This window comes from Podarcis bocagei (assembly GCF_964188305.1).
Source record: "Podarcis bocagei genome assembly, chromosome: 16".
NCBI classification, from domain to species: Eukaryota; Metazoa; Chordata; class Lepidosauria; order Squamata; family Lacertidae; genus Podarcis; species Podarcis bocagei.
In genome coordinates, this window is record NC_138142.1 from 30,105,340 (window position 1) to 30,126,204 (window position 20,865).

General features: G+C 48.1%; 1 protein-coding gene across 6 annotated transcripts; it reads right to left on the reverse strand.

The window, feature by feature from the left end:
* Positions 1 to 996: 996 nt before the first annotated feature.
* On the reverse strand, positions 997 to 19,914 carry BRMS1 (BRMS1 transcriptional repressor and anoikis regulator). Of its 6 annotated transcripts, none has more exons than XM_081174231.1 (11): positions 19,757 to 19,914; positions 16,599 to 16,731; positions 14,333 to 14,423; positions 12,126 to 12,253; positions 10,712 to 10,791; positions 8,459 to 8,555; positions 7,734 to 7,826; positions 7,027 to 7,091; positions 5,708 to 5,747; positions 3,987 to 4,125; positions 997 to 1,469 (listed from the first exon to the last, which is right to left on the reverse strand). In XM_081174231.1, the coding sequence occupies exons 2-11, from the start codon at positions 16,723 to 16,725 to the stop codon at positions 1,352 to 1,354; spliced, it is 978 nt and encodes a 325-aa protein (XP_081030357.1). In that variant the 5' UTR covers positions 16,726 to 16,731; positions 19,757 to 19,914; the 3' UTR covers positions 997 to 1,351. The 6 variants fall into 6 exon arrangements, with proteins under 6 accessions (XP_081030357.1, XP_081030358.1, XP_081030356.1 ...); XM_081174232.1 differs by having other exon boundaries at positions 16,599 to 16,768; positions 19,757 to 19,883; XM_081174230.1 differs by lacking the exon at positions 19,757 to 19,914 and adding an exon at positions 19,458 to 19,645.
* Between the last annotated feature and the right edge of the window lie 951 nt (positions 19,915 to 20,865).

The following is a 20,865-nucleotide window of genomic DNA, read 5'->3' on the forward strand; positions in this document are numbered from 1 at the left end:
AAAACCTTGAAGCCAGCCGATGCTTCTCTTTGATTTCTGCAGCCCCTGTTAACTCTGATGGCTCAGCTCTCCCCTGCCTCACGCAGGCTGGGGGGGGGGGGGCAGAGAATCACAAGGGCAGGCATGGCAAAAATCACAAGATGGGAAAAACCGTGAAGCCAGCCAATGCCTCTCCATAGCTCCATGCTTATTTCAGGCATCGTGATCTATCGGTACTGTATTTTTCACTCTATAAGACATACTTTCCCCCTCCTAAAAAGTAAGGGGAAATGTGTGTGTGTCTTATGGAGCGAATGCAGGCTGTGCAGCTATCGCTGAAGCCAGAAGAGCAAAAGGGATTGGTGCACACCGATCCCTCTTGCTCTCCTGGCTTCAGGGATAGCCCTGCAATGCCTCCTGAGCAAAGAGGGAGGAATGCTCCCTCTTCGCTCAGGAGGCTTTGCGTTGTTTTCTTGTTTCTTGTTTTCCTCCTCTAAAAACTAGGTGCATTTTATGGTCGGGTGAGTCTTATAGAAAGAAAAATACGGTATATTACGATGCTTAGATGGTGATATATTGATGTTGAAAACCAGTTATCGCCCCGCCCTACGGTTCGCCTCTATAATAGTCCCATCCTTATGTCAGACATTGTGATTTATCTATATATTGCAATGTTTAGCTGGTGATATATTGCGTTGCTGAAAACCAGGTATTGCCCGGCCTTACAGATACCACCACTGCTACAGCCTCCTCAAAAGTAACAGGGAAGTGGTCAGGGCAGTGGTAGCCAACCGAATGTTTGGAACTCCCATCAGCCCCAGCAAGCATGGACAATAATATGAGGACAATGGAGGTTGTAGGGTTTGCGATCTGCCTTCTAACTGCCATCTCTCCCTTCCCTCCCCTCCCCTTCCTCCCACCCCACCCCAAAGCAGCATTTCCTCCCTTCTCAGTCCAAACAAGCAAACCTCAGAGACAGCTGGTCTCCAATTAAAAAGCCAGGCCTGGAAGCTGGAGGGAGGTATTTCACTTTGGTGTTTTATTGGATGTTTCTTCCAGAAAGAGAGGAGCTGCCGTCAACGCCCAGCCCAAACACGGAGGGAGGAGCACGCTGGGCAAGCACAATCAAAACTGCCGCAGAACCAACAGGGGGCTGGAGGGGGAGGGCTCCACGCCAAGGGCCCCCGTCACTAGGGGCAGCGATGCTGGTATGATTCCAAGGTAACTGCAAGCAAGCCCTTCTCCCTTCCACCTGCTGCAGCCCAAACTGGGGTGGTTCGGGGTGGTCTTTGCTGCTCCAAAGTCCCTTGGTTTCCAAGAGAGAGAAGCTGTGCCTGTTCCAGGAGAAGCGAGAGAGCCAAAGTCTGTGCTGCTAGACCTTGCGCACGGAATACTTGCCCTTCTGGAGTTGCGAGACGTAGATTTTGGTCTTGCTGCCGTCTTCCCTGCGCAGCCAAACCTCCCCCGTGCTGATGGCAGTGATCACAGCCCTAGAGGAAAGGGAGAAGAGTCAGGGGTGGACAGGCAGAACGTTTCTTGGGGGGGGGGGCAAGGCAGCATCTCACACAGGCCCTGATCTCAACATGCCAGCCGTCTCCAAACCTCACTCCAAAGGAACGCAGCTTATACCAAGTCGGACTACTGGCAATTGCTCTGCAAGGTTTCGAAAATGGAGTCTCTACATGGAGATGGGACCTGGGACCTCCTGGGTGCAACAGAGGTTCTATATCGTGCTTCTATGACCCTTCCCATCTCTCAGGGAGAGACAGGAAGCAGGGGCTGCTGTGTGGGTGATGCTGGAACACCAGCTGTGCTCACCCTCCTCTCCCGGAGATGGTCCATGCCATCCTGGCTGGTTGCAAGGAGAAGTTTGTTACTTTGGGCCAAACTGGGTTTGAAAGGAGGCCTCTGCCACTGGCCAAGGCACCAAGGTTCACTGAGAGGCTGAACTTGCTCCCTCCCCAAAAGAATATCAGGGCAAGGAGAGGGACTGGCTGGACCCCATCGACTGGTCAAGTAAAGGAGAAACTGCCCTGATGCTTGCTGTCTTCTGTTCTTTTTAAGTCAAGCCTGAAAGCACCAGGAGCTGTCTTATCCTTTTCATACATATGCAGCCAGGGGCAGGGACCGTTTTGCAGCCCAAGGGCCATGTTCTGTTCTGGGCAGCCTTCCAGGGGCCACATGCCAGTGGAGAGGGCGGGGCCAGAGGGGAAGTGGGCGGAGCAATAAAGTGTGCTATTTTCTATGCCCGCAGACCCCACCCCTCTGCCAGCCCTCCAAGCATTAACTGAGAGGCAATATCAGAGCTCAAGGACACTTTGCAGCAAGGCAAAAAACATTCAGTGAGGGTGTGAAACAGGACCAGTGGCAAAGTAGGAGGAGGAGGAGAAGCCTGGGAAGATTCCTGAGTGCTGCAAAAAGAGACTTGGAGGGCCGCATTTTGTGCCTGGGCCTTGAGATTCCCCACCCTCTGATACAGACCAGGTTAGGTGCTTTGTAAGTTATACTATACAGTGGTGCCCCGCAAGACGAATGCCTCACAAGACGAAAAACCCGCTAGACGAAAGGGTTTTCCGTTTTTTGATGCGCTTCGCAACACGAATTTCCCTATGGGCTTGCTTCGCAAGACGAAAACGTCTTGCGATTTTTTTTCGCCCCCCCTTTTTCTAAGCCGCTAATAGCCTTTTAGCCGCTAAGCCGCTAAGCCTTTAATAGCCGCTAAACCGCTAATAGCGCTAATCCGCTAAGCCGCTAATAGGGTTGCTTCGCAAGACGAAAAAACCGCTAGACGAAGAGACTCGCGGAACGGATTATTTTCGTCTTGCGAGGCACCACTGTACTGCTACTGATGTTTGTTTATTTATTTAAAAGCATTCATAGAAAGTGTGGCTGTTTTTTTAAAAAAAGAAGATTCTAAGCGGTGTGAAACATTTAAAAAACCATCAAAACACAAAAAATGCAACACAAAAACAGCAAAACATTTGTATAAAGGCATATAAAAACAAGAATATAGGCAAATGAAGACAGGGTCTTACGGGCTTAGAAAAGCCTGAGCAAAAATTATAGGTCTTTATAATAACACTAGTAATACATATTTGCAATTAACAATGCTGCTTTTAAGGAAATGCAAATAGCAGCTTGGGGCAAGGGAGACTGGTCCTGGGGTCAGAGCAGGCATGGAAGGGGAATTTAACCCTTTCCTCCCCTACTGCTGTGTCCTGAGAAAAATATCCAAAGATTGTATATCTGAGGGCAGATATACTGTCTTCTCACTGATCTTTAAACTTGGAATACCATGTACAGTTTCTGGCTGCCCTGTCTCAAAAAAACAATATTGCAGAGCTGCAGAAAAGGGCAACGAAAATGATCAGGAGATTAGAGGAATTTCCAAGAACGGTTACAACACTGGGGGCTTTTTAGCTTAGAAAGAAACATATAAAATTATGCATATTTAGGGAAAGAGGACAGAGAGAGGTTTCTCTCTTTATTTCTCTCTCTCTCTCATATAACATTTGAACCCAGGGACAACAAAGAAGCTGAATGCTGGAATATTCAGGACAGAAAAAAAGAGTACTTCTTGACACAGTGCATAGTTGAACTATGGAATCTTCTACCGCCAAAATGTAATAACAGCCACCAACTTGTACGGCTCCAAAAACGATTGGACAAATCTATGAAGGATCAGACTATCAATGGCTGCTAAGGATGGCTCTCTCTATGGTTTTTTTGTGTGTATTACAGATAAAGAAAACCTTCTTTTATCAGGCAGTTTGCCCCTGAATACAAGCTGCTGGGGATCTCAGGTTTGGGAGACTTCCTATGGGCATCAAGGCTGGACACTGTGAAACCACAGTGCTAGGCTAGATGGGCTCTTCTCGTCTTTTATCTGACTGGCTGCATAAATGCACAAGGTAACTATCCTCAGCTGCAAGCTCAGGCCAGGATCTGGAGCGTCCTCCTGGCTGCACCCACCACACCATCTGCCCCTCCTCTTTTTCATCACTCACTGGACAGGTGCCTCGTCCCCAACTTGCAAGGAGATGCTCTGCCCTTTGACGTAGGCCTCGCCTTCGTAGTGGAGCTGGCCATCTTCACAGTGAGCAGAGAACAGGGCAGGGGACGGCAGTTTCTCGGCCTTCACTGGGCCTGGGGGAAGGAAAGGATATGGTGGGATGGGGAAGTGGAAAAATCAGGGCCAATATGTTCTAAGCAACAATCTTATTCTCTCTGGGTTTTTTCCCCCAATGAATGTCTTTTTTTCGGGTGTGGGGAACCTTTGACTCCCCCAGATGTTGCTGAATTGCCACTTCCATCATTGCTGTCTGTGCCTGCAGGGGCTGATGGGACTTGTAGTTCAGCAACCTCTGGAAGATCGAAGGTTCCCCACATGGGTTGTTGTATCTAAAGGGGCACCTCTCCCTATACTAACCTGCCTGTGCCCTTCGGTCTGGGGTGGGGAAGCCCATCTCGATGTCCTACCACCAGGGAGGACATTGTGCCTTCTCTGTGAAGGTGCCCTGACCGGGCACCAATTTTAATCGCATCCCAGCACCAGAATAAGATCCACGTGTTGGACATTTATGAATGGTTTCTCACTGTGGTAATGTGTATATAATGATTATGATTGGGATCTAACTGCTGATGATCTGTTCTTGCTGTTGATCATTCTGTTAGAAGTTTATTTCTTTCATTGTGTTTCATTGTTGGGATTTGTTCATCTTTAATTCTGTGGTTACCTGCCTTGGGATTCATATGAGGGACAGATCTAATTGAAGTGCTTTGTGTTTTTAAAAAGTATTGAAAGGACGCTATATTTTTAAAAACACCAAGGACGGATATTTTTACTTGGCTGATTATGTTGTTTGTTAATTTCCTCCAGTCAATTTTATGGCACATATTTGTCACTTTTTAAAAAGTAAAACTGTAAACTGCCCAGGCATACATATCGTGAAAGGATGTGTATGAATGCCTTGAATAAAATATATAATGAAAAATAATCAGTGGGGTGGGGGGGGGAGGAAACAGGGAGGAAAAGTCAGATAGCATCTGCAGTTTAAACTCAAGGGTGGGGTTGATTGTGCATTCTACTCATTCTGCAGATTTTGTGCATGCACACATCCACTCAATTATGACAGCCATGATCCAATATGCAAATTAGCCTATCTTCATGTTCCATCATTTATTCTCCCCTTCCAAACCGTATTTCCAAATAATTGGGCGTTTATGCAGAAAGGAACAGAGAGAGGACAGCTGGGAAGGACTGGAAGAGCAGAGCAGTCAGGTTGCAGAAGACAACAGATGGGGTAGGGGGCGGGAAGCTGTGCAAGGCCGAAATTCAGTATCCCATCTACATCGAAACCCGGCTTCTAAGCTGTCACCAGACAGTGCTCACTTGTTTTTAAAAATATACTCTTTGCGGCCATAAGGGCTAGAAACCTGATTTAAAAACAAAACAAAACCCAAGATTCTAAGGAGCACCAGATTCCATGAAAAGGCACGCACCCAACACACACAAACACAGGGGGTGGGGGGGGGTCCTGGCCCTGTAACCCTCTCCAATGGACCAAGCAGACAGGGGCTGCCTGCCTTTGAACCACTGCTCAGTTGGGCTTCTGTATCCTCCCAGACATTCAGGCACAATCAGGACTTTATTGAAAGGCAGGGGAAAGATCCAGGACCACACCCCCTCCTCCTTGCAATGAAGAGAGAGAAAAAACAGGGCTCTTGCCTTCTAGTTTCCTCTTCGGCGAGGACACAGCCGCTTTTGCCTGGGAAGAAAGAGATGAGTGTAAGAGGAAGTCACACTCCCAGAGGCCCCTTGCTGAAGAAGTCCCTTGTCTAGTCGGCTGGGTAAAGCCTGCAGACCTCCAAGGGAGAGGCTCATCCCAAACTAGAAAAAGGGAACGAGGAGGCCCCCCAATACCCTAACTCCTCTTTTGCAGCACTATGAAGTCCCAAAGGGACTATACACCCTTGATCAGAAACACAGGAAGCTCTCTTCCACCAAGTCAGGTCTCTGATCCATGTCAGCTGAGGAACCTGTGAACCTCCAAATGTTGCTGGGACTCCAATTCCCATCAGCCCCTCCCAGCATGCAACAGTCAGGGAAGATGGGAGTTTGGTTCCCCATCCCTTGTCTACTAGGACTGGCAGTGGCTCTCCATGGACTCAGACGTGGGTCTTCCAAGCCCTACCTGGGACATTCTATAAGCAATGCAAATCTTCTCGGTAAAAGGTAAAGGACCCCCGGATGGTTAAGTGCAGTCAAAGGCGACTATGGGGTTGCAACACTCAACTCGCTTTTCAGGCCAAGGGAGCTAGTGTTTGTCCACAGACAGCTTTCTGGGTCACGTGACTAAACAGCATGACTAAACCGCTTCTGGTGCAACAGGACACTGTGATGTGTGCCAGAGTGCACGGAAATGCCATTTACCCTCCCGTCGCAGCGGTACCTATTTATCTACTCGCGCTGGTATGCTTTCGAACTGCTAGGTTGGCAGGAGCTGGGATAGAGCAACGGGAGCTCCCCCTGTTGTGGGGATTCAAACTGCTGACCTTCCGATTGGCAAGCCCAAGAGGCTCAGTGGTTTAGACCACAGCGCCACCTCTACCACTATGGTCATTCCCTTCAAAATAAAGACTCTGGTCCCTCATTGTTCTGGATAAACGGCTGGTTCAAACAGGAATGGAGGAAGCTACTTTATACTGAGTCAAACAATTGGTCCATCTAGCTCTGTATTTTCTACACCAGTGTTTCCCAAACTTGGGTGTCCAGCTGTTTTTGGACTACCGTTCCCATCATCCCTGACCACTGGTCCTGCTAGCTAGGGATGATGGGAATTGTAGTCCAAAAACAGCTGGAGGGCCAAGTTTGGGAAACCTTGCATTAGTGTGATTTCCCATGACCAGCCTTTCCATGAAAACCAAGGGCGAGTTCTCCAGGCTTCCCCTCTTCTGCTCCCAGTCTCAGAGACACTTCAGAGTCCTCATTCTCTCCCTTCACGCCGATCAAGGTGACACGGAGAAGCCCGTTTCTCTCACCCTTACCTTTTTGATGGCTGTCCAGTCCTCCATGATATCCATTTCATGCAGCATGTAGACGATGTACGGGCGTGGGAAAAGACGAGCTAAGGGAGAGGTGCCTGCACCCCAGCAACTATGATAAAAAATATAACTGGGATTCTATTGTCCATCAAGTCATCTAACTGAGGGAAGAACTTTGTGTGCCTGGCCCTGGATGCTGTCACCAGCTCTGCTCTTGGATCTGAATGAAGACTGGTCTTAAAGGCAGACAAAACTGCCCCTGGCACCAGCTACCACTTGAAGAACTTGTGCTTGAGCTTGGCTTTTACCTCCTCCCTCCTCCCTCCTTTAACCTTGTGTGCCATGTCTTTTTAGACTGTGAGCCTGAGGTCAGGGACCACAGAATTGGAAGGAGCCCAAAGGGTCATCTCGTCCAATGTGGGAATCACAGCTAAAGAATCTTAGAAATGATATTTTTAAAGCAGCTCTTGAGACAGCCTGTTTGGGTAAACGGCGGGGAATAAATGCTGCCAATTAAACGCTGCTCATCCCCACTCACCCCTTTTCCTGAAATAATTTTGGGCAGGTGCTTAACCCGCTTCCCATCACAAACACTGCATAAGAAGCTGCCCAAAGCCGCTCTGCTGAGCTGCTTCTCTTTGCCATATGCTGGGCACCACAGCCTCCTCTAGGGCAGAGCCATCGGGGTGTGGGGTGCACAGAAAGGATATCAGACACCAGTGGTGCTTTCTTCCTCTTGCCAGGCCGGAGTGGGTCCCATTCCTTTGAGCTGTGCTTCGGTCGAAGTTTGTCATCCCACCATTCTAGGGGACGGAGAGAGAGAGAGAGAGAGGAAAAAAAAATAAGCCCAAAGGGGAACCTCAGCATTGAGGGCCATCGATGCTCCACCGACCCAAATGGATTCAATGCTGGGTCGGCATGGGGTGGGCGAGTAACAGGCATTTATCAGAAGACTATTTGCAGCACCCTCACCAAACCACGGTTCCCAGGATGGGAGAATGGAGCAGCTTCAGGAAGTGTCAGGGGCCACATAAAATGAGGTTGGGGGCCAAATTCAGGGCTGCAGGTTTCTCCATCTGTGGGTCAAGGCAGCCTTGGTTTTTTTAAAAAAGGCTTTGTGCACCATCGTTAATTCTGCCGAGTTACCCGCAATGACGACATCTCACAACCCAGGAAGTCAGCACACTGCTGAAAGCAGAACTTGGCAACTTCCTCCTCCAGGCTAGATGACACTTTTGAAATACATTTTGAAATACAGCTTTTTGGGGGGCTTGGCAGCAGCTCTCTCTGAGGGTTTAGTCATCACCTGCGGTCGAATTCTTTCCATCAGGGGAATGAACCTGGGACCTTCTGCAAGCAAAGCAGGTGGTCTGCCACTGAGCTATGGGCCCCTCCCCATAGAAGGGACAGCGTCTGCTTGCTCCTCTGGACTGACCTGAAGTGAGGCCCACACTGTGCCTGTCGTCCTCCAAGCACTGGATCCGTTCCAAGAGGCGTTCCTGAAGGGTGTCAAACAGCAGCAGCTTCTCACTCTGGTTGGGTAGAAGGGGAACGTCAGGTCAGGATAAGCCAATGTGGTGCCCCCCCTGCAGTAGTCCTTGGACTACAACTCCCATCAACCCTAGCCAGCATGGTAAATCGCCAGGGGTGGTGGAAGTTGCAGTGCAAGGACATCCGAAAGGCATCATGTCAATTCTGTATGATTTTATTACAGTTGTACCTCGGAGGTCGAACGTTTTGGCTCCCGAACGCCGCAAACCCGGAAGTGAGTGTTCCGGTTTGCAAACGTTCTTTGGAACCCGAACATCCAACGCAGGTTCCGATTGGCTGCAGGAGCTTCCTGCAACCAATCGGAAGACGTGCCTTGGTTCCCGAACGTTTTGGAAGTCAAGCGGACTTCCGGAACGGATTCCATTCAACTTCCAAGGTACGACTGTATTTATATGCCACCCATCTGGATGGGTTGTCCCAGCTGCTCTAGGTGGCTTCCGACAAAGTATTAAAACCCTCAAACATTAAAAACTTCCATATACAGGGCTGCCTTCAGATGCCTTCTAAAAGTCAGACAGATGTTTATTTCCTTGACATCTGATGGGAGGGCGTTCCACAGGGTGGTATGGATTAAGTGCATCTTCCCCTTCTTCTTTCTTCCCATCCAGTTGGGGATTGCTATTGATTCTACAGCCAGCGCAACATCTAAAACTAATATTCAAGCTTTCTTGGCATGAGCCCAACTGGGTTTCTCCCCACATCACAATAATTTCTGCTCGCTGACTCACAAGGCACCCAGTTGTTCTGTTTAATGGCAAGGCAAATTTGCACCTGGTTTTATGCTCTCAGAAATGCATGGTCTCCTTTCGATTTATTAATATTTCTCTCCTGCCTTTCCTCCAAAGACCTCAAGGTGGTCTCTGTAATACTCCTTCACCAATTTCATCCACGTGACAGCCCAGTGAGGCAGGCTAGGGCGAGTACGAAGGACCGGCCCAAGGTCACCCAGTGAGATGGCCACACAGAGATGCCAGGAAGGCCTGGGCCAAAACGTTCCCCACCCCTTGGCCTAGGAGTTCACGTGGTGGATCAATGGCATATCTGTGAAAACGCTGATCGGGGCTGTGTTTGCAAAAAAGAGAACTGGAAACTAGACTAGTTCCCCGTCTGCTCGTCTTCAGCTAATTAAAGGCAGGGACCTTTTTTCCACGACAACCACCAATCAGTTCTGTAAAGCTGCTGGTCAGGCTTCTTGCTGAGGAACCCGGTTGTTTGTTGCTAATTATTGTTTGTCGAGTGCGCCGTGTGGTCCTGCAAGCTCCCACATGCAATTCTCGTATGCAAGCTGAAACCCGACTCTGGAATTCCAAGCTGGGATAGGCAATGAAGTAGGAAACAGGGCACACTCAGCAATGTCATGTTTTTGAATAGAGCCCATGCAGCAGCCCTCCAGATGTTGCTGGATTGCAGCCCCCATTGTCTCCAACCATTGGGCATGCTGGCTAGGACTGCTGGAGTCAATCAACATCTGGAAGGCCGACGGTTCCCTGTCCCTGGGGTAACTGAAGTCACATTCACGGCACATTTTGAACACATGGCTTCCCCCCCCAAACAATCCCCGGAACTGCTGTTTGCCCCCTCAGAGCGACAAATCTCTTAACAAACTATAGTTCCCAGGATTAAAAGCATGGTGTTTATGTGACATTATCTGCTGCATTTATACCCTGCTTTTTCCTCCAAGGAGCTCAAAGTGGCGTACATGGTTCTCCCCTCACCCTCATTCAATCCCCACAACAACCCTGCGAGGTAGGGTGGGGCTGAGAGGCAGTGATTGACCCAAGGTCACCCGCTGAGCTTCATGGCCGAGTGAGGATTCGAACCCTGGTCTCTCAGGCCCTGGTGCGGCACTCTAACCACTACACCACACTGCCTCTCACATTAGCCCCATTAGAGCCTCTGCCCATATGCCTGTTAGAGTAATAACAGAGGAAGCTGCCGTATATGGAGTTAGTCCATTGGCTCATGTAGCTCAGTATTGTCTACACTGACTGGCAGCAGCTCCTTCACCCTGCGTAGGAGATTTTTGCATTCTGCCTTCTTGCCCGAGAAGTTTGTGATGAGGCTGCTTTTCCGGCCCCCGCCAGGATTTGAAAGCGGCAATGAAGGGAGGGAGATGGGACCAAGTGGGGCTTCTCACCTCCAGGTGCTGCTGTGCTCCCTGCAGCTCGCAACGGTGCTTGTGGTGGATCACCTCCAGGCAGAAACCTCGGTAGATCCCTGCAGAAAGGCAAAACGTTGAAGCACTGTTCATAAAACCAGGACGGTAGAGTTGGAAGGGGTCCTGAGGGTCATCTAGCCCAACCCCTTGCAATGCAGGAATCACAGATGAAGAATCCCTGACATGTGGACATTTAACCTCTGTTTTGAAACCTCCAAGGAAGGGGAATCTACCGCCTCCCGAGAGTGTCTGCCATGCGGTCTAATGGCTCTTACTGTTCGCCATCCTCAGAAGCTCAACCGGAACTGTGGCCCAGCCCCACCACCACTTCCTTTCAATGCAAAAGACCAGCCACGGAAGAGAGTGCCTCTGAGCACCTACAAAGTGCATCTGCCTCCTTTGCAGCACAGCCCATCCCTGCGTTGAGGCAGGCATGGCTTCCAGGGAGACACAAGCCCCTTGCAGTCTAGTTCTCATTTGTTTTCATTGATTTATAAGGTGGTGTTTTTTTTTACCATAGTATTTCCAGACTGGTTGCAACAACACAACGTACCTTTAGAAAAACAGATAAAACCCTCCGAATTGCAAAACAAGGAAAACTTTCCCAATGGAACATTACAGTATAAATGAGACAAAAGAGGAGGAGGAGTTTGGATTTGATATCCTGCTTTTTCACTACCCTACGGAGTCTCAAAGCGGCTAACAATCTCCTTTCCCTTCCTCCCCCACAACAAACACTCTGTGAGGTGAGTGAGGCTGAGAGACTTCATAGAAGTGTGACTGGCCCAAGGTCACCCAGCAGCTGCATGTGGAGGAGCGGGGAAGCGAACCCGGTTCACCTGATTACGAGTCCACTGCTCCTAACCACTGCACCACACTGGCTCTCAGTGTGAGAATCCCACAGAGAGGCGAGTCCCACAATACCAAATACCTTAAGCATCGTGGACAAGTATAATGAAGTTTGGAACTGCTTTATACAAAATACAGTAAGTTAAAAATGGTAACTACTAACTGTTAACAATTGTTACAGTGATATACTATTCTTTTCTCCTTTTTCTTTCTTTCTTTCTTCACTTTTTAAAATCAGAACACGTCTAATAATAATTTTATTATTTATACCCTGCTCATCTGGCTGGGTTGCCCACTCACTATGTGGTTTGTTTGTTTGTTTAAAATTAAATATTTAAGGACCAAGGCCAGGGTAAAGAGGCACGTCCGCAGTATATGGTGAACGCTGTACGAGGAAAATAACCCATGCACCTCTTTTAGAAATTAACCCCAGCCCTAACTCCAAATGCCACAACCTGGAAGCCATCTCTCCACCAAAGCTGTTATGATTGCTTACACTCTGGCTGGCAAGAGTGGCCAGGGTGGGGTGGGGTTCCTCACTTACCAGCCACTTCAATCCGAATCTGCATGTGGTTCTGCAAGACCCCGAGCGGGTCAAGGTACTCTGACGCTTTCCCCGCCATCACGTCCTCCAGCTTTGCCTTCACCTGGCTCAGGCGCTCCTTGAACAGCCTGCGAGAGCGGCAGCAGCAGACAGGTTAATCAGAGTTGCCACAAGAGCTCAAGGTGGGTGGTGGAATCCCCCCCCCAATGGTATGTGGGGTGGCGGGGAAGGGTAAGTTAGTATGACCACACTAAATTAAAATATGCGAGCATAGAAGTTGTACTGGAACTGGAAAATGTCAAGGTTAAGCATTTTTCAGAACAGCAAAAAACCTTGGGTGTGTAGAGCATATAGTATGCAGGTTTCAGGAATGGAATTATATGAACAGTGACAGAAAGGAGAGGCAGATTGGAGCCACAAATTGGGGACACTATTGCCTAATGGACTCATAAATTATATAGACTGGATGACTTAACTTGTTGTGGGGGGGGGGTGTTCCCCCACTTAAGGAAAAAAAATATTTTCTACTTCTGCAAACCGTAGGGTTCTGCTGAGCAGGACAACATCCCCCTCTTGTTTCTCTGTACCCCCGTTTTGGCTACACAGCCAACATGCTCAGCACCCGAGTTCCCTATTAATGTATAATGAATATGTAAGGGTTATGCTTTAAAACAGGAAATGGGCAGAGAGCCTTTGGCCCTGCAGATGCTGCAGGACTACATTGCCCATCATCTCTGATCTTTGTCTGTACTTGCTGGGGATAATGGGAGATGGAGTCATCTGGAGAGCCAGGTTCCACATCCCTGCCCTAAAAGGCTGTGTGTGTGTGTGTGTGTAAATAAAAAATATAAGTGGGCCTAGGAAAAAAGAATTGTGGAAGGAAGGAACATCTCTGAAAAACTGACCCAGGGGCGATGCCAGCCCCTCAGAGTCAGCATCTGTTTGGGGGCTTATATGAGACAACAATCTCATGGCTTGCACATTCCTACTAAATAAGATTTTATCTGGTGACATTTATGAATACTTGATATATCATGTATATGCAATAAAGAACCTTGTATCCCACCATGAAATATATTTCATTCTTTTTTAATCCTTATTTTTTATCTTGTATTTTTCTTCTCCCTGCCTTCATGCCTATTTTTGCGATGTTTTTTGGTCTGTTGTTTTGTTTATTGTATTTGCACATCTTTTTTTTTTTTTTTTTGGAAGGCGAGGAATTACAAAAAAATATATATATTGAGGCAAGGAAGTCAAACAACAGCAAAACCCAGTGCAATGAGAACAAGTAGTTCCTCTGAACATTTGGGAAGAGAACAGCAGATGGGGTAGTTCCCTGAGATGGTCCAGGAACAGCCATCTGATGATGTTTTTGGCTGCCTGTCTGCTTGCTTCCTCCTCCTCCAAAGTGTCTCTCAGAGGACAGTGGATGCTCACCACTAATAGCATCTGTTCCTCCTCCGCAAGTTTGTCTCATCCCCTTTTAAAACCTGAGGCAGTGAGTTCCACAAATTAATTTGCCTTTAAGCAGGGAGTAAAGATTTATTTCCGGCAGGCTACTTTTTCTAAAGAAGCTCTGCGATCCTATTGTGGGGTTGAGCATCTGGCCGCTGCCTCTAGTCTTCAGATCTTTATATGCTTCTTTTCCAAACCTTAGTGCACAAAAAAGCAGGGCCTCATTTGCGCTAGTCTCAAATCAAAGTTGCATTTAACTCTTTTCGGATATCTGTAGGAAGCACATACATTTACACAGACTCTTTGCCAAGCATCCTAAATTTAGCACACCTTCAAATTTCCTTCTTTAAATCTAAGTGATAAAAGGGAAGTGCATGCTATTGAGTCATCACGAATTAAAAATAACTTACGCCATCCCAGCAAAAATGATCTCCAAGTAAAGCTTTGAATTTGGAATGCAATGTTTGAAGCACACTGACACTTGATTTTCCTAATCAAAAATTTCAGTTCATTTACTTTTGGCTACTGGAAGGACTCTTGAGATATTTATACAGTGTCTCCCTTTTTTTAAGTTTAAGGGAGTTATTGGGCAGCAGGCACAAGAAACCACAGTGAGCCAGAAACCTTAAGGAGGATGCGGCTCACCTTGCAGGGTTGTTGAGAGGGTAACTGGGGGCGGGGAAGCACCTTGGAGGAAGGGTGGGCTTAAAATGTAATAAATAAGTACAGGGGAAAGAGATGGAAAAACTCACTTCTCTTTGACTTCAGAGAACTCCTTCTCTAAGTCTAACATCTCATCTAGGCACTCTGAGCGTCTCCGTTCATAATCTTCATCGTCCATCTCTGCAGGTAAAAGAGACAACGTGTGTCACCTGGCTCCTCTGAACAGGTCTTGCAGGGCAAGAAAATCCAACAATGCTCGCTATCTGGGATCTCTTTCTGTTCAATGGGCTTAAATCAGTGGGGAAGGACTGTAGGTCAGTGGAAGATCACCTGCCCTGCACACAGAAGGTTCCCACTCCAGTCTCCAGTAACTCCAGATAGGACTGGGAGAGCCTGCCCCCCCCTGCCCTATATGAAACCCTAGAGAGCTGCTAGACAGACCAATGGGTCTGACTGAGTAGTATGTTTCTATGTTCCTAAATCTAGAACAGCATCAGGGAAGAAAGGGTTGCAAGCTTTTCGAGTTGCACAGAAGTTTCCCCTTTTGTTTTCCTACCACAGTGAGCAGAACAGTGGCGGGGGGACTTCAGGCCTGTGGATCTCATTAGGCCCCACCAGCTCTCCCCCTTAGCTAAAACCGTTCTAGCCAAGCCATGCCCAACTGCTTGGCAGGGGGTTGGACTCGATGGCCCTTGTGGTCTCTTCCAACTCTATGATTCTATGATTCTATGAACTGCCTTATACCTGAAACCATACCGCTGGGAGTTGGGGAGCAGGTTTGCATTGAACCAAATGTGAGCCCACTCTGGAAGGCTTGCATACGCCATCTTGGTAGTCAAGATAACCCCAAAACTAATTGGTTGTTGCAAGAACGAGCTCGCTTAAGTATATTCACTTGCTTTGATACATGCTAATTGGCTTGCTTTGATATAACTCTTATCTGTGGGCCTTGGGATGCTAGGTTCTGGGCCCAGAGAGGGGAGCTGTCTGTAAGCCCTGGGTAGTTGCCCACCTATGCCCTCATGAGCCAGGTGGAGGTTCTGGCTTTGTATTCGGCTTTGTGTATAACATATTAGGCTTTGTGGACCAGTCATGATTGCTTGCTGCTGTGGTGTTCATCCCGCATCTGTCAAGGCAGCAGGGCTCTCTGCATGCTGAATTGTAAGTTTACACCTTTCTTTAATAAAGCACTAGAACTGGCCGTGTGTTTTTGACATCCTTCTTTGGTATCCCTGCATCAGACCACTCCCAAGAGCCCTCTCTTGGGCAGGTGGATCAGAACAAGCTGTAGATCTGCAAAGCCCCATGCACAGTGCTGCTTCTCAAGCCTGGCCATCTACTGATCGTCATTGGCTTTTGCAAGCAACCACCACCCAATTGTCAGGGCTTGCAGTGTGTCCCGTGCAGCTGTTTGCAAGCCCCGACAATCAGCTGACAGCACTGCACTTTGCAAACCCCAATGATCAGCTGATCACCCACCCACCTACCTGTCAAACTTGTCCCACTGTGAGTGGGTGGTGTTCTCCACCCCTGCCTTAGAAAGACCACAGAGGCTATGTCAGATTGTCAGAGTAACAGCTCTTTAATCTCTTCTCTCTCCTCTTCTTTTGCTTTCTCTCTCTTTTGGTCTCTCTTTTCCTTTCCCCCATTCTGCCTTTGTTCTTTTTCAGATTTAGTAGCTGTTTTATTTTGGTGTGTTATATAAAGATGCTTTGCAATGGGCAAGAACTTTTGTGTGGTTTTGAATAAGTATCAATATTTTTATATTTTTTTAACAGGGTGTTAACAGAAACAGAAAGGGAAAAACTCAGTCCTCCTTACTACTGTTTCCAATTGCTGGTAAGTAAAGGGAAACCAAAAATTAGGGTTCAGATTTGTATCCACCTGTCAAAGTGACCTGTGGCAGGTAGGGAAGCTCAGAATCCAGCCCCTGGGTCAGATCCTGCTCCCTGTTGTTGAACTCTAGTTCCCATCATCCCTAGACAGCATGGCCAGCAGTCTGGATTTATGAGAACTGGGAGCTCCACAACATCTGGAAGGCCACACGTTCCCCACGCCTGCTCTAACTGGAGATGCCCACTATGGTACCTGGGATCTTCTGTGTGCAAACCATCTGCTCTCCCTCTGTACCATAGGCGTTCCCATAAAAAGGTAATACAATAGTCTTCATGGTTCTGAACAGCTCTGTCCTGTCTGCACTGACTTGCAGCAGTTCTCAAGGGTTTCAGGCAGAGAAGAGTCTTTCCCACTCCTACCTGCAAATGCCAGGGACCACACCTAGGACTTCCTGCATGGAAACTGCATGCTCTACCACTGAAAGAAGGAGTTGGGAGGCGTTTTGCTCCTGCCAGCTACCTGAACTCTCCTCTTCTGATTCAGACTGGCTGCCGCTGCGCTCATCCTCGCTCTCTTCTTCGCCGTTCATCTCTGTGGTCGAGTCTCCTTCCGCCTCCATCTCCTTGGGCAATGGCTGCACAGGCATTGTGCTCTGCAGAAACAAGAGGGTCCAGGCTAAGGAAAGGAGGCTAGGCAACAACCAAGCAGCAGAAAGGTGAATATGGCACCAGGCCATCATCTTTACAGTAGCAAATTATGATATACATGTATTCCAAAGGGGACCGTGCTAAGCACAGGAATGGATTACAAGCACAGCACTCAGTACTTTGAGTGTATCAGCGGGAAATGCGGCTTTGTGGTCCTTAAGGTTGCAAAGGAGGGCTGGCAGGTACATGGCCGGTACAATAACCGGTAAATTGCCGCCAGCAACTAAGCAAGCTTCTAAGCTGAAAGCCTGCCCAATTAATATACCAATTACATGCCAAAATGGCTTCTCAGTGGACTGCAACTATAAAATCAATTATAACATCCATACATACACACAAGAACAATTCCATCAGAGCATCAAAACAGCCTTAATTAATATGTACAATGAAAAAAAGCCATTTAAAAAGCAGGACAAGTAGAACAGTTTTTTGCAAGATCAGAAGTTTAGGGGACACTTGCCTAACCAGGTGTGTCTTCAGAAGCCAGTGGAAAGAAAATACTGATGGACCCTCTCAATTTTTTCCGCATTACCCAACATAAGGATACCTTTACATTTTCTCAAGAAGTGTTGCTAATACAGAGTTTGGATTTTCTTTTCTTTTTTGCACATACAGGAACATGAAGGAACAGCTAGAGAGGTGTATTTCCCTGGCACACAGAGAACCTAAGAACCTGGCTGCAGGTTACATTCATCAGACGCTTTGCCCATTGAGAAGCATGGAGGCTTGCCAGAAAATATAAAGAGCCGTGGTGTCTATGTTCTACCTCCACTATTGGATCCAGCATGGCTCTGCATATCCGTTGCTGGGAATCACAAGTGGGGAGGGGGTGCTGCTGTGGTTGGATCCTGCCTTCAGGTTTCCCATGGGCCTCTGGCTGACCACTGTGGGAACAGGATGCTGGACTAGGTGGGCCATTGGTTTGATCCAGCCACCTCTTCATATATTCTTAAAGATGGAGGGCTAGCTCCCCTCCTCTCTCCGCTCTTTATCTCATAAGAACACAAGAAGAGCTCTGTCGGATGAGGCCAAAGGCTATTCTAGTCCAGTACTCTGTTCTCACAGAGGCCAACTAGATGCCCATTGTAAGAAGCCTAAGTGCAAGACCTAAGTGCAAGAGTAAGACCTAAGTGCAACAGCCCTCTCCCTACCTGTGATTCCCAGCAACTCGTATTCAAAGGCTAATTTTGCTGCTGAATGACAAATTAGGGGCAGTTATGAAGGCAGCCAGGGGTTCCGGCTTCTGTGTCTTTGCCCATATCCACTTCCTCCTTTCTCAGCCTCCAGAATCCTCAACCATCAGCACCTTGCTAACACACGGCTCCTTCAGAGGAGTTAAATCAGGCATAGGCAAACTCAGCACGCCAGATGTTTTGGGACTACAACTCCCATCATCCCTAGCTAACAGGACTGGTGGTCAGGGATGATGGGAACTGACATCTGGAGGGCCGGGTTTGCCTATGCCCGATAAATGAAACGTGCAATCAGGGGTTCCCTTCCTTAGGACAGGGGTGGGGAACTTTTGGCCCTCGGGACACTGCCAGACTCCAACTCCCATCAGCCTCAGGCAGCATGGCCAAAGGTCAGGGGTGATGGGAGTATGAGTCCAGCAAATGTCTGAAGTGCCACAAGTTCCCCAGCTCTGCCTTGGGACCTCTCTCCCCTATACTGGGAACATAGAAAGCTAGCTGCCTGACCCCAGGTCAAACTTTTTGGCCATCTAGCCAAGCCCTGTTGCCTTTGACCAGTGCTGGTTCCCATGAAAAAGCGCTTTCCCCTTCATTGACTACCCTGGAGATGCTGAGGACTGAACCTGGGACTTAACCTGCGTGCAATGCCCACCATTTGCTCCAGGAACTCTCCCGGCACTTTTTTTTATAAGTGCCATGAGGGCCCCTGTGAGACAGGAAACAAGGGCTTCTTTTAAATCAAGAATAAGAGACCAGATGCTGTTAGGTGCCAACTCCCATTAGTCCCAACCAGCAATGGGCAGTGGTCAGAGATGACAGGTATAGTTGGAAGGGCAAATTCCCCAGCCAGGCTTTAAAGGGGAAGAAAGAGGCCACTGGGGCTGCACTCCAAGCCACAAGTGCCTGGGAGTAAACCCCACTGAACTCCGTGGGGCTGGGGTCTGAGTTAACATGCATAGGGCTGTAGCCAAAATCAATGTCAGCCACTGCATGGTAGAGGACAGGAAAATCAGCACATCTCTCTTTCCTAAGCAGTGACGACTGGATATGACTGGTTTGTGGGGCAAGAGTGAGAGAGAGGAAGGAAGGAAGGAAGGGGAGCTGCACCTCTTGAATGTCTGCCTCTTCAGGCAGCTTTTCAAGTCACAACTTATTCCTCCCAGAGCCCTTTATCCCTCCATCTTGTGTGCAGTTCACCGCCCAGCTAAAGGTCACTGGTAGTGATTTTAAGGTGGCTTTTGGAAGGGTTGTGCGTGTGTCTCTTTCTCACGGTTCTCTTAGGAAATCCAGAGACGATCCTGCAAGCGCTGCTTCCTCCTCCTTTGCAGTGAAAGGCACCATTTGGCAAAGCAGACATACGAGCCCCGACATCACCACCCCCGCCATATCTAATGGTCTTTCCCGCACCCCGATAGCATTTGCTTGGTAAGAACAATCCAACAGAAGGACCTGGGGGGGCACATAAATATAGCAAACCTTACCCCCATATTACAACAGACTCAAGCATGTGTCCGAATGGATATCATTTAGGGGAGGATTACCGAGCACTTCCAAGGAGAGGGCAAATAGAAGCATTTTCTCCCCCTATGTCGCACATGTAACACTGAACTTAAGTGGGAGAAATCGGTCATATGCGAACACCCCCGCCCCCGGGTTGTAGTGTGCTGGCCCATGTATTCCCCCTTCTCTCAAAGCGGGGGAAATGCATAAGGCTGGAATGGGCGGGACCATCATTACCCACAAAAGGGGGGTGATAGGGAAAGTCTGGACCCCTCATTACCTGGGGGAGGGGCTGATGAAGGCGCAAACCCCGCTCTGGCTTTCTTCAGCAATCGGAAGTCGTCCTCATTCGGCCCCGCCCACCAACACTAACCAATCACAGCGGCTGGCATTTCCAAGTACCCTACACTCGTCTATGGTGCTGCGTCGCCGTCAAGCTCTATGGTTCCGTGAAGCACTATGGGAATACGGAAACGGAAGAAGGGTTTATGCGTTGCCATAGTAACGAGACAATAAAGAAAAACTAGAGAAGCGAAGGGGAGTGAAAATGTGCTCTCTCTGTGTGCCTACAAAGTGGCCTGGAAGTTTTCATAGCAAAATAAAACCATACAGTGAAAAAGTAATTAAAAAGAAAACCAACCGTCCTCCCAGGAAGGGTTCGTTTGCATGTATATGTGCTTATTTGAGTGCATCCTAAATATATGCCCACATTTACAATAGTTAGTACTGTGGCTAAGTTGTAATATAGACGTAGGAAAAATAAGAGCTGGGGTGGGTGGGGAGCCAAGAGGCAAATTCTGGCTTGAAGCCTCACTACAAGATTAGTACAAAGGTGATGGTTGCCATGCCAACCAGTACTGTTGTTGCCATGGAGACTGCCATTATCTTCCTACTGCCCACCCCCACACCCTCTGATGTTTAAAAAGAAGAAGAAAATATTGGAATTTGTACCCCACGCTTTGACCAAGGAGCTGAAGGCATATCTGGTTGTTTGGGGTTTTTTTGTCATCCTGCACATCACAAAAAACCCTGTGAAGTAGATTAGGTTCATCTATCACCCTGGGAACTTTGGGGATGAGCAGATTTTCAAACCCAATTTGCCTAATTCTAGTGTGCCATTTTAACCATTACACCATACTGGATTGTTACCTTCTTGTCAAACTTACTGGCTGAAAACCATTGGGTGTTTGGGGGGTTTTGTTTTTAAAAAAATAAAGTTATAAACACTATGACAGCACAGCAAATCAATGACATCACACCATGTCCTGTTGCTTACTGCCATTAACCCCCCCTAACAAAGTACACCCAATACAGTAGGCTGTAAACCTAAGCAACACATTCTGATTATAGATAGATTATAACCAAGCATAATAATGACAGCACTGATGA

Bases quoted from the DNA above. Each gene is read 5' to 3' on its own strand.
- BRMS1 (XM_081174229.1), bottom strand. From the start codon at position 19,333: ATGTCTGCTTTGCCAAATGGTGCCTTTCACTGCAAAGGAGGAGGAAGC. The intron at 14,424-16,598 runs GTAGCTGGCAGG...TTTTACCTGCAG, and splicing joins ATCAGAAGAGGAGAGTTCAG to AGATGGACGATGAAGATTAT. The intron at 12,254-14,332 runs GTGAGTTTTTCC...CCGCTCTCGCAG, and splicing joins TTCTCTGAAGTCAAAGAGAA to GCTGTTCAAGGAGCGCCTGA.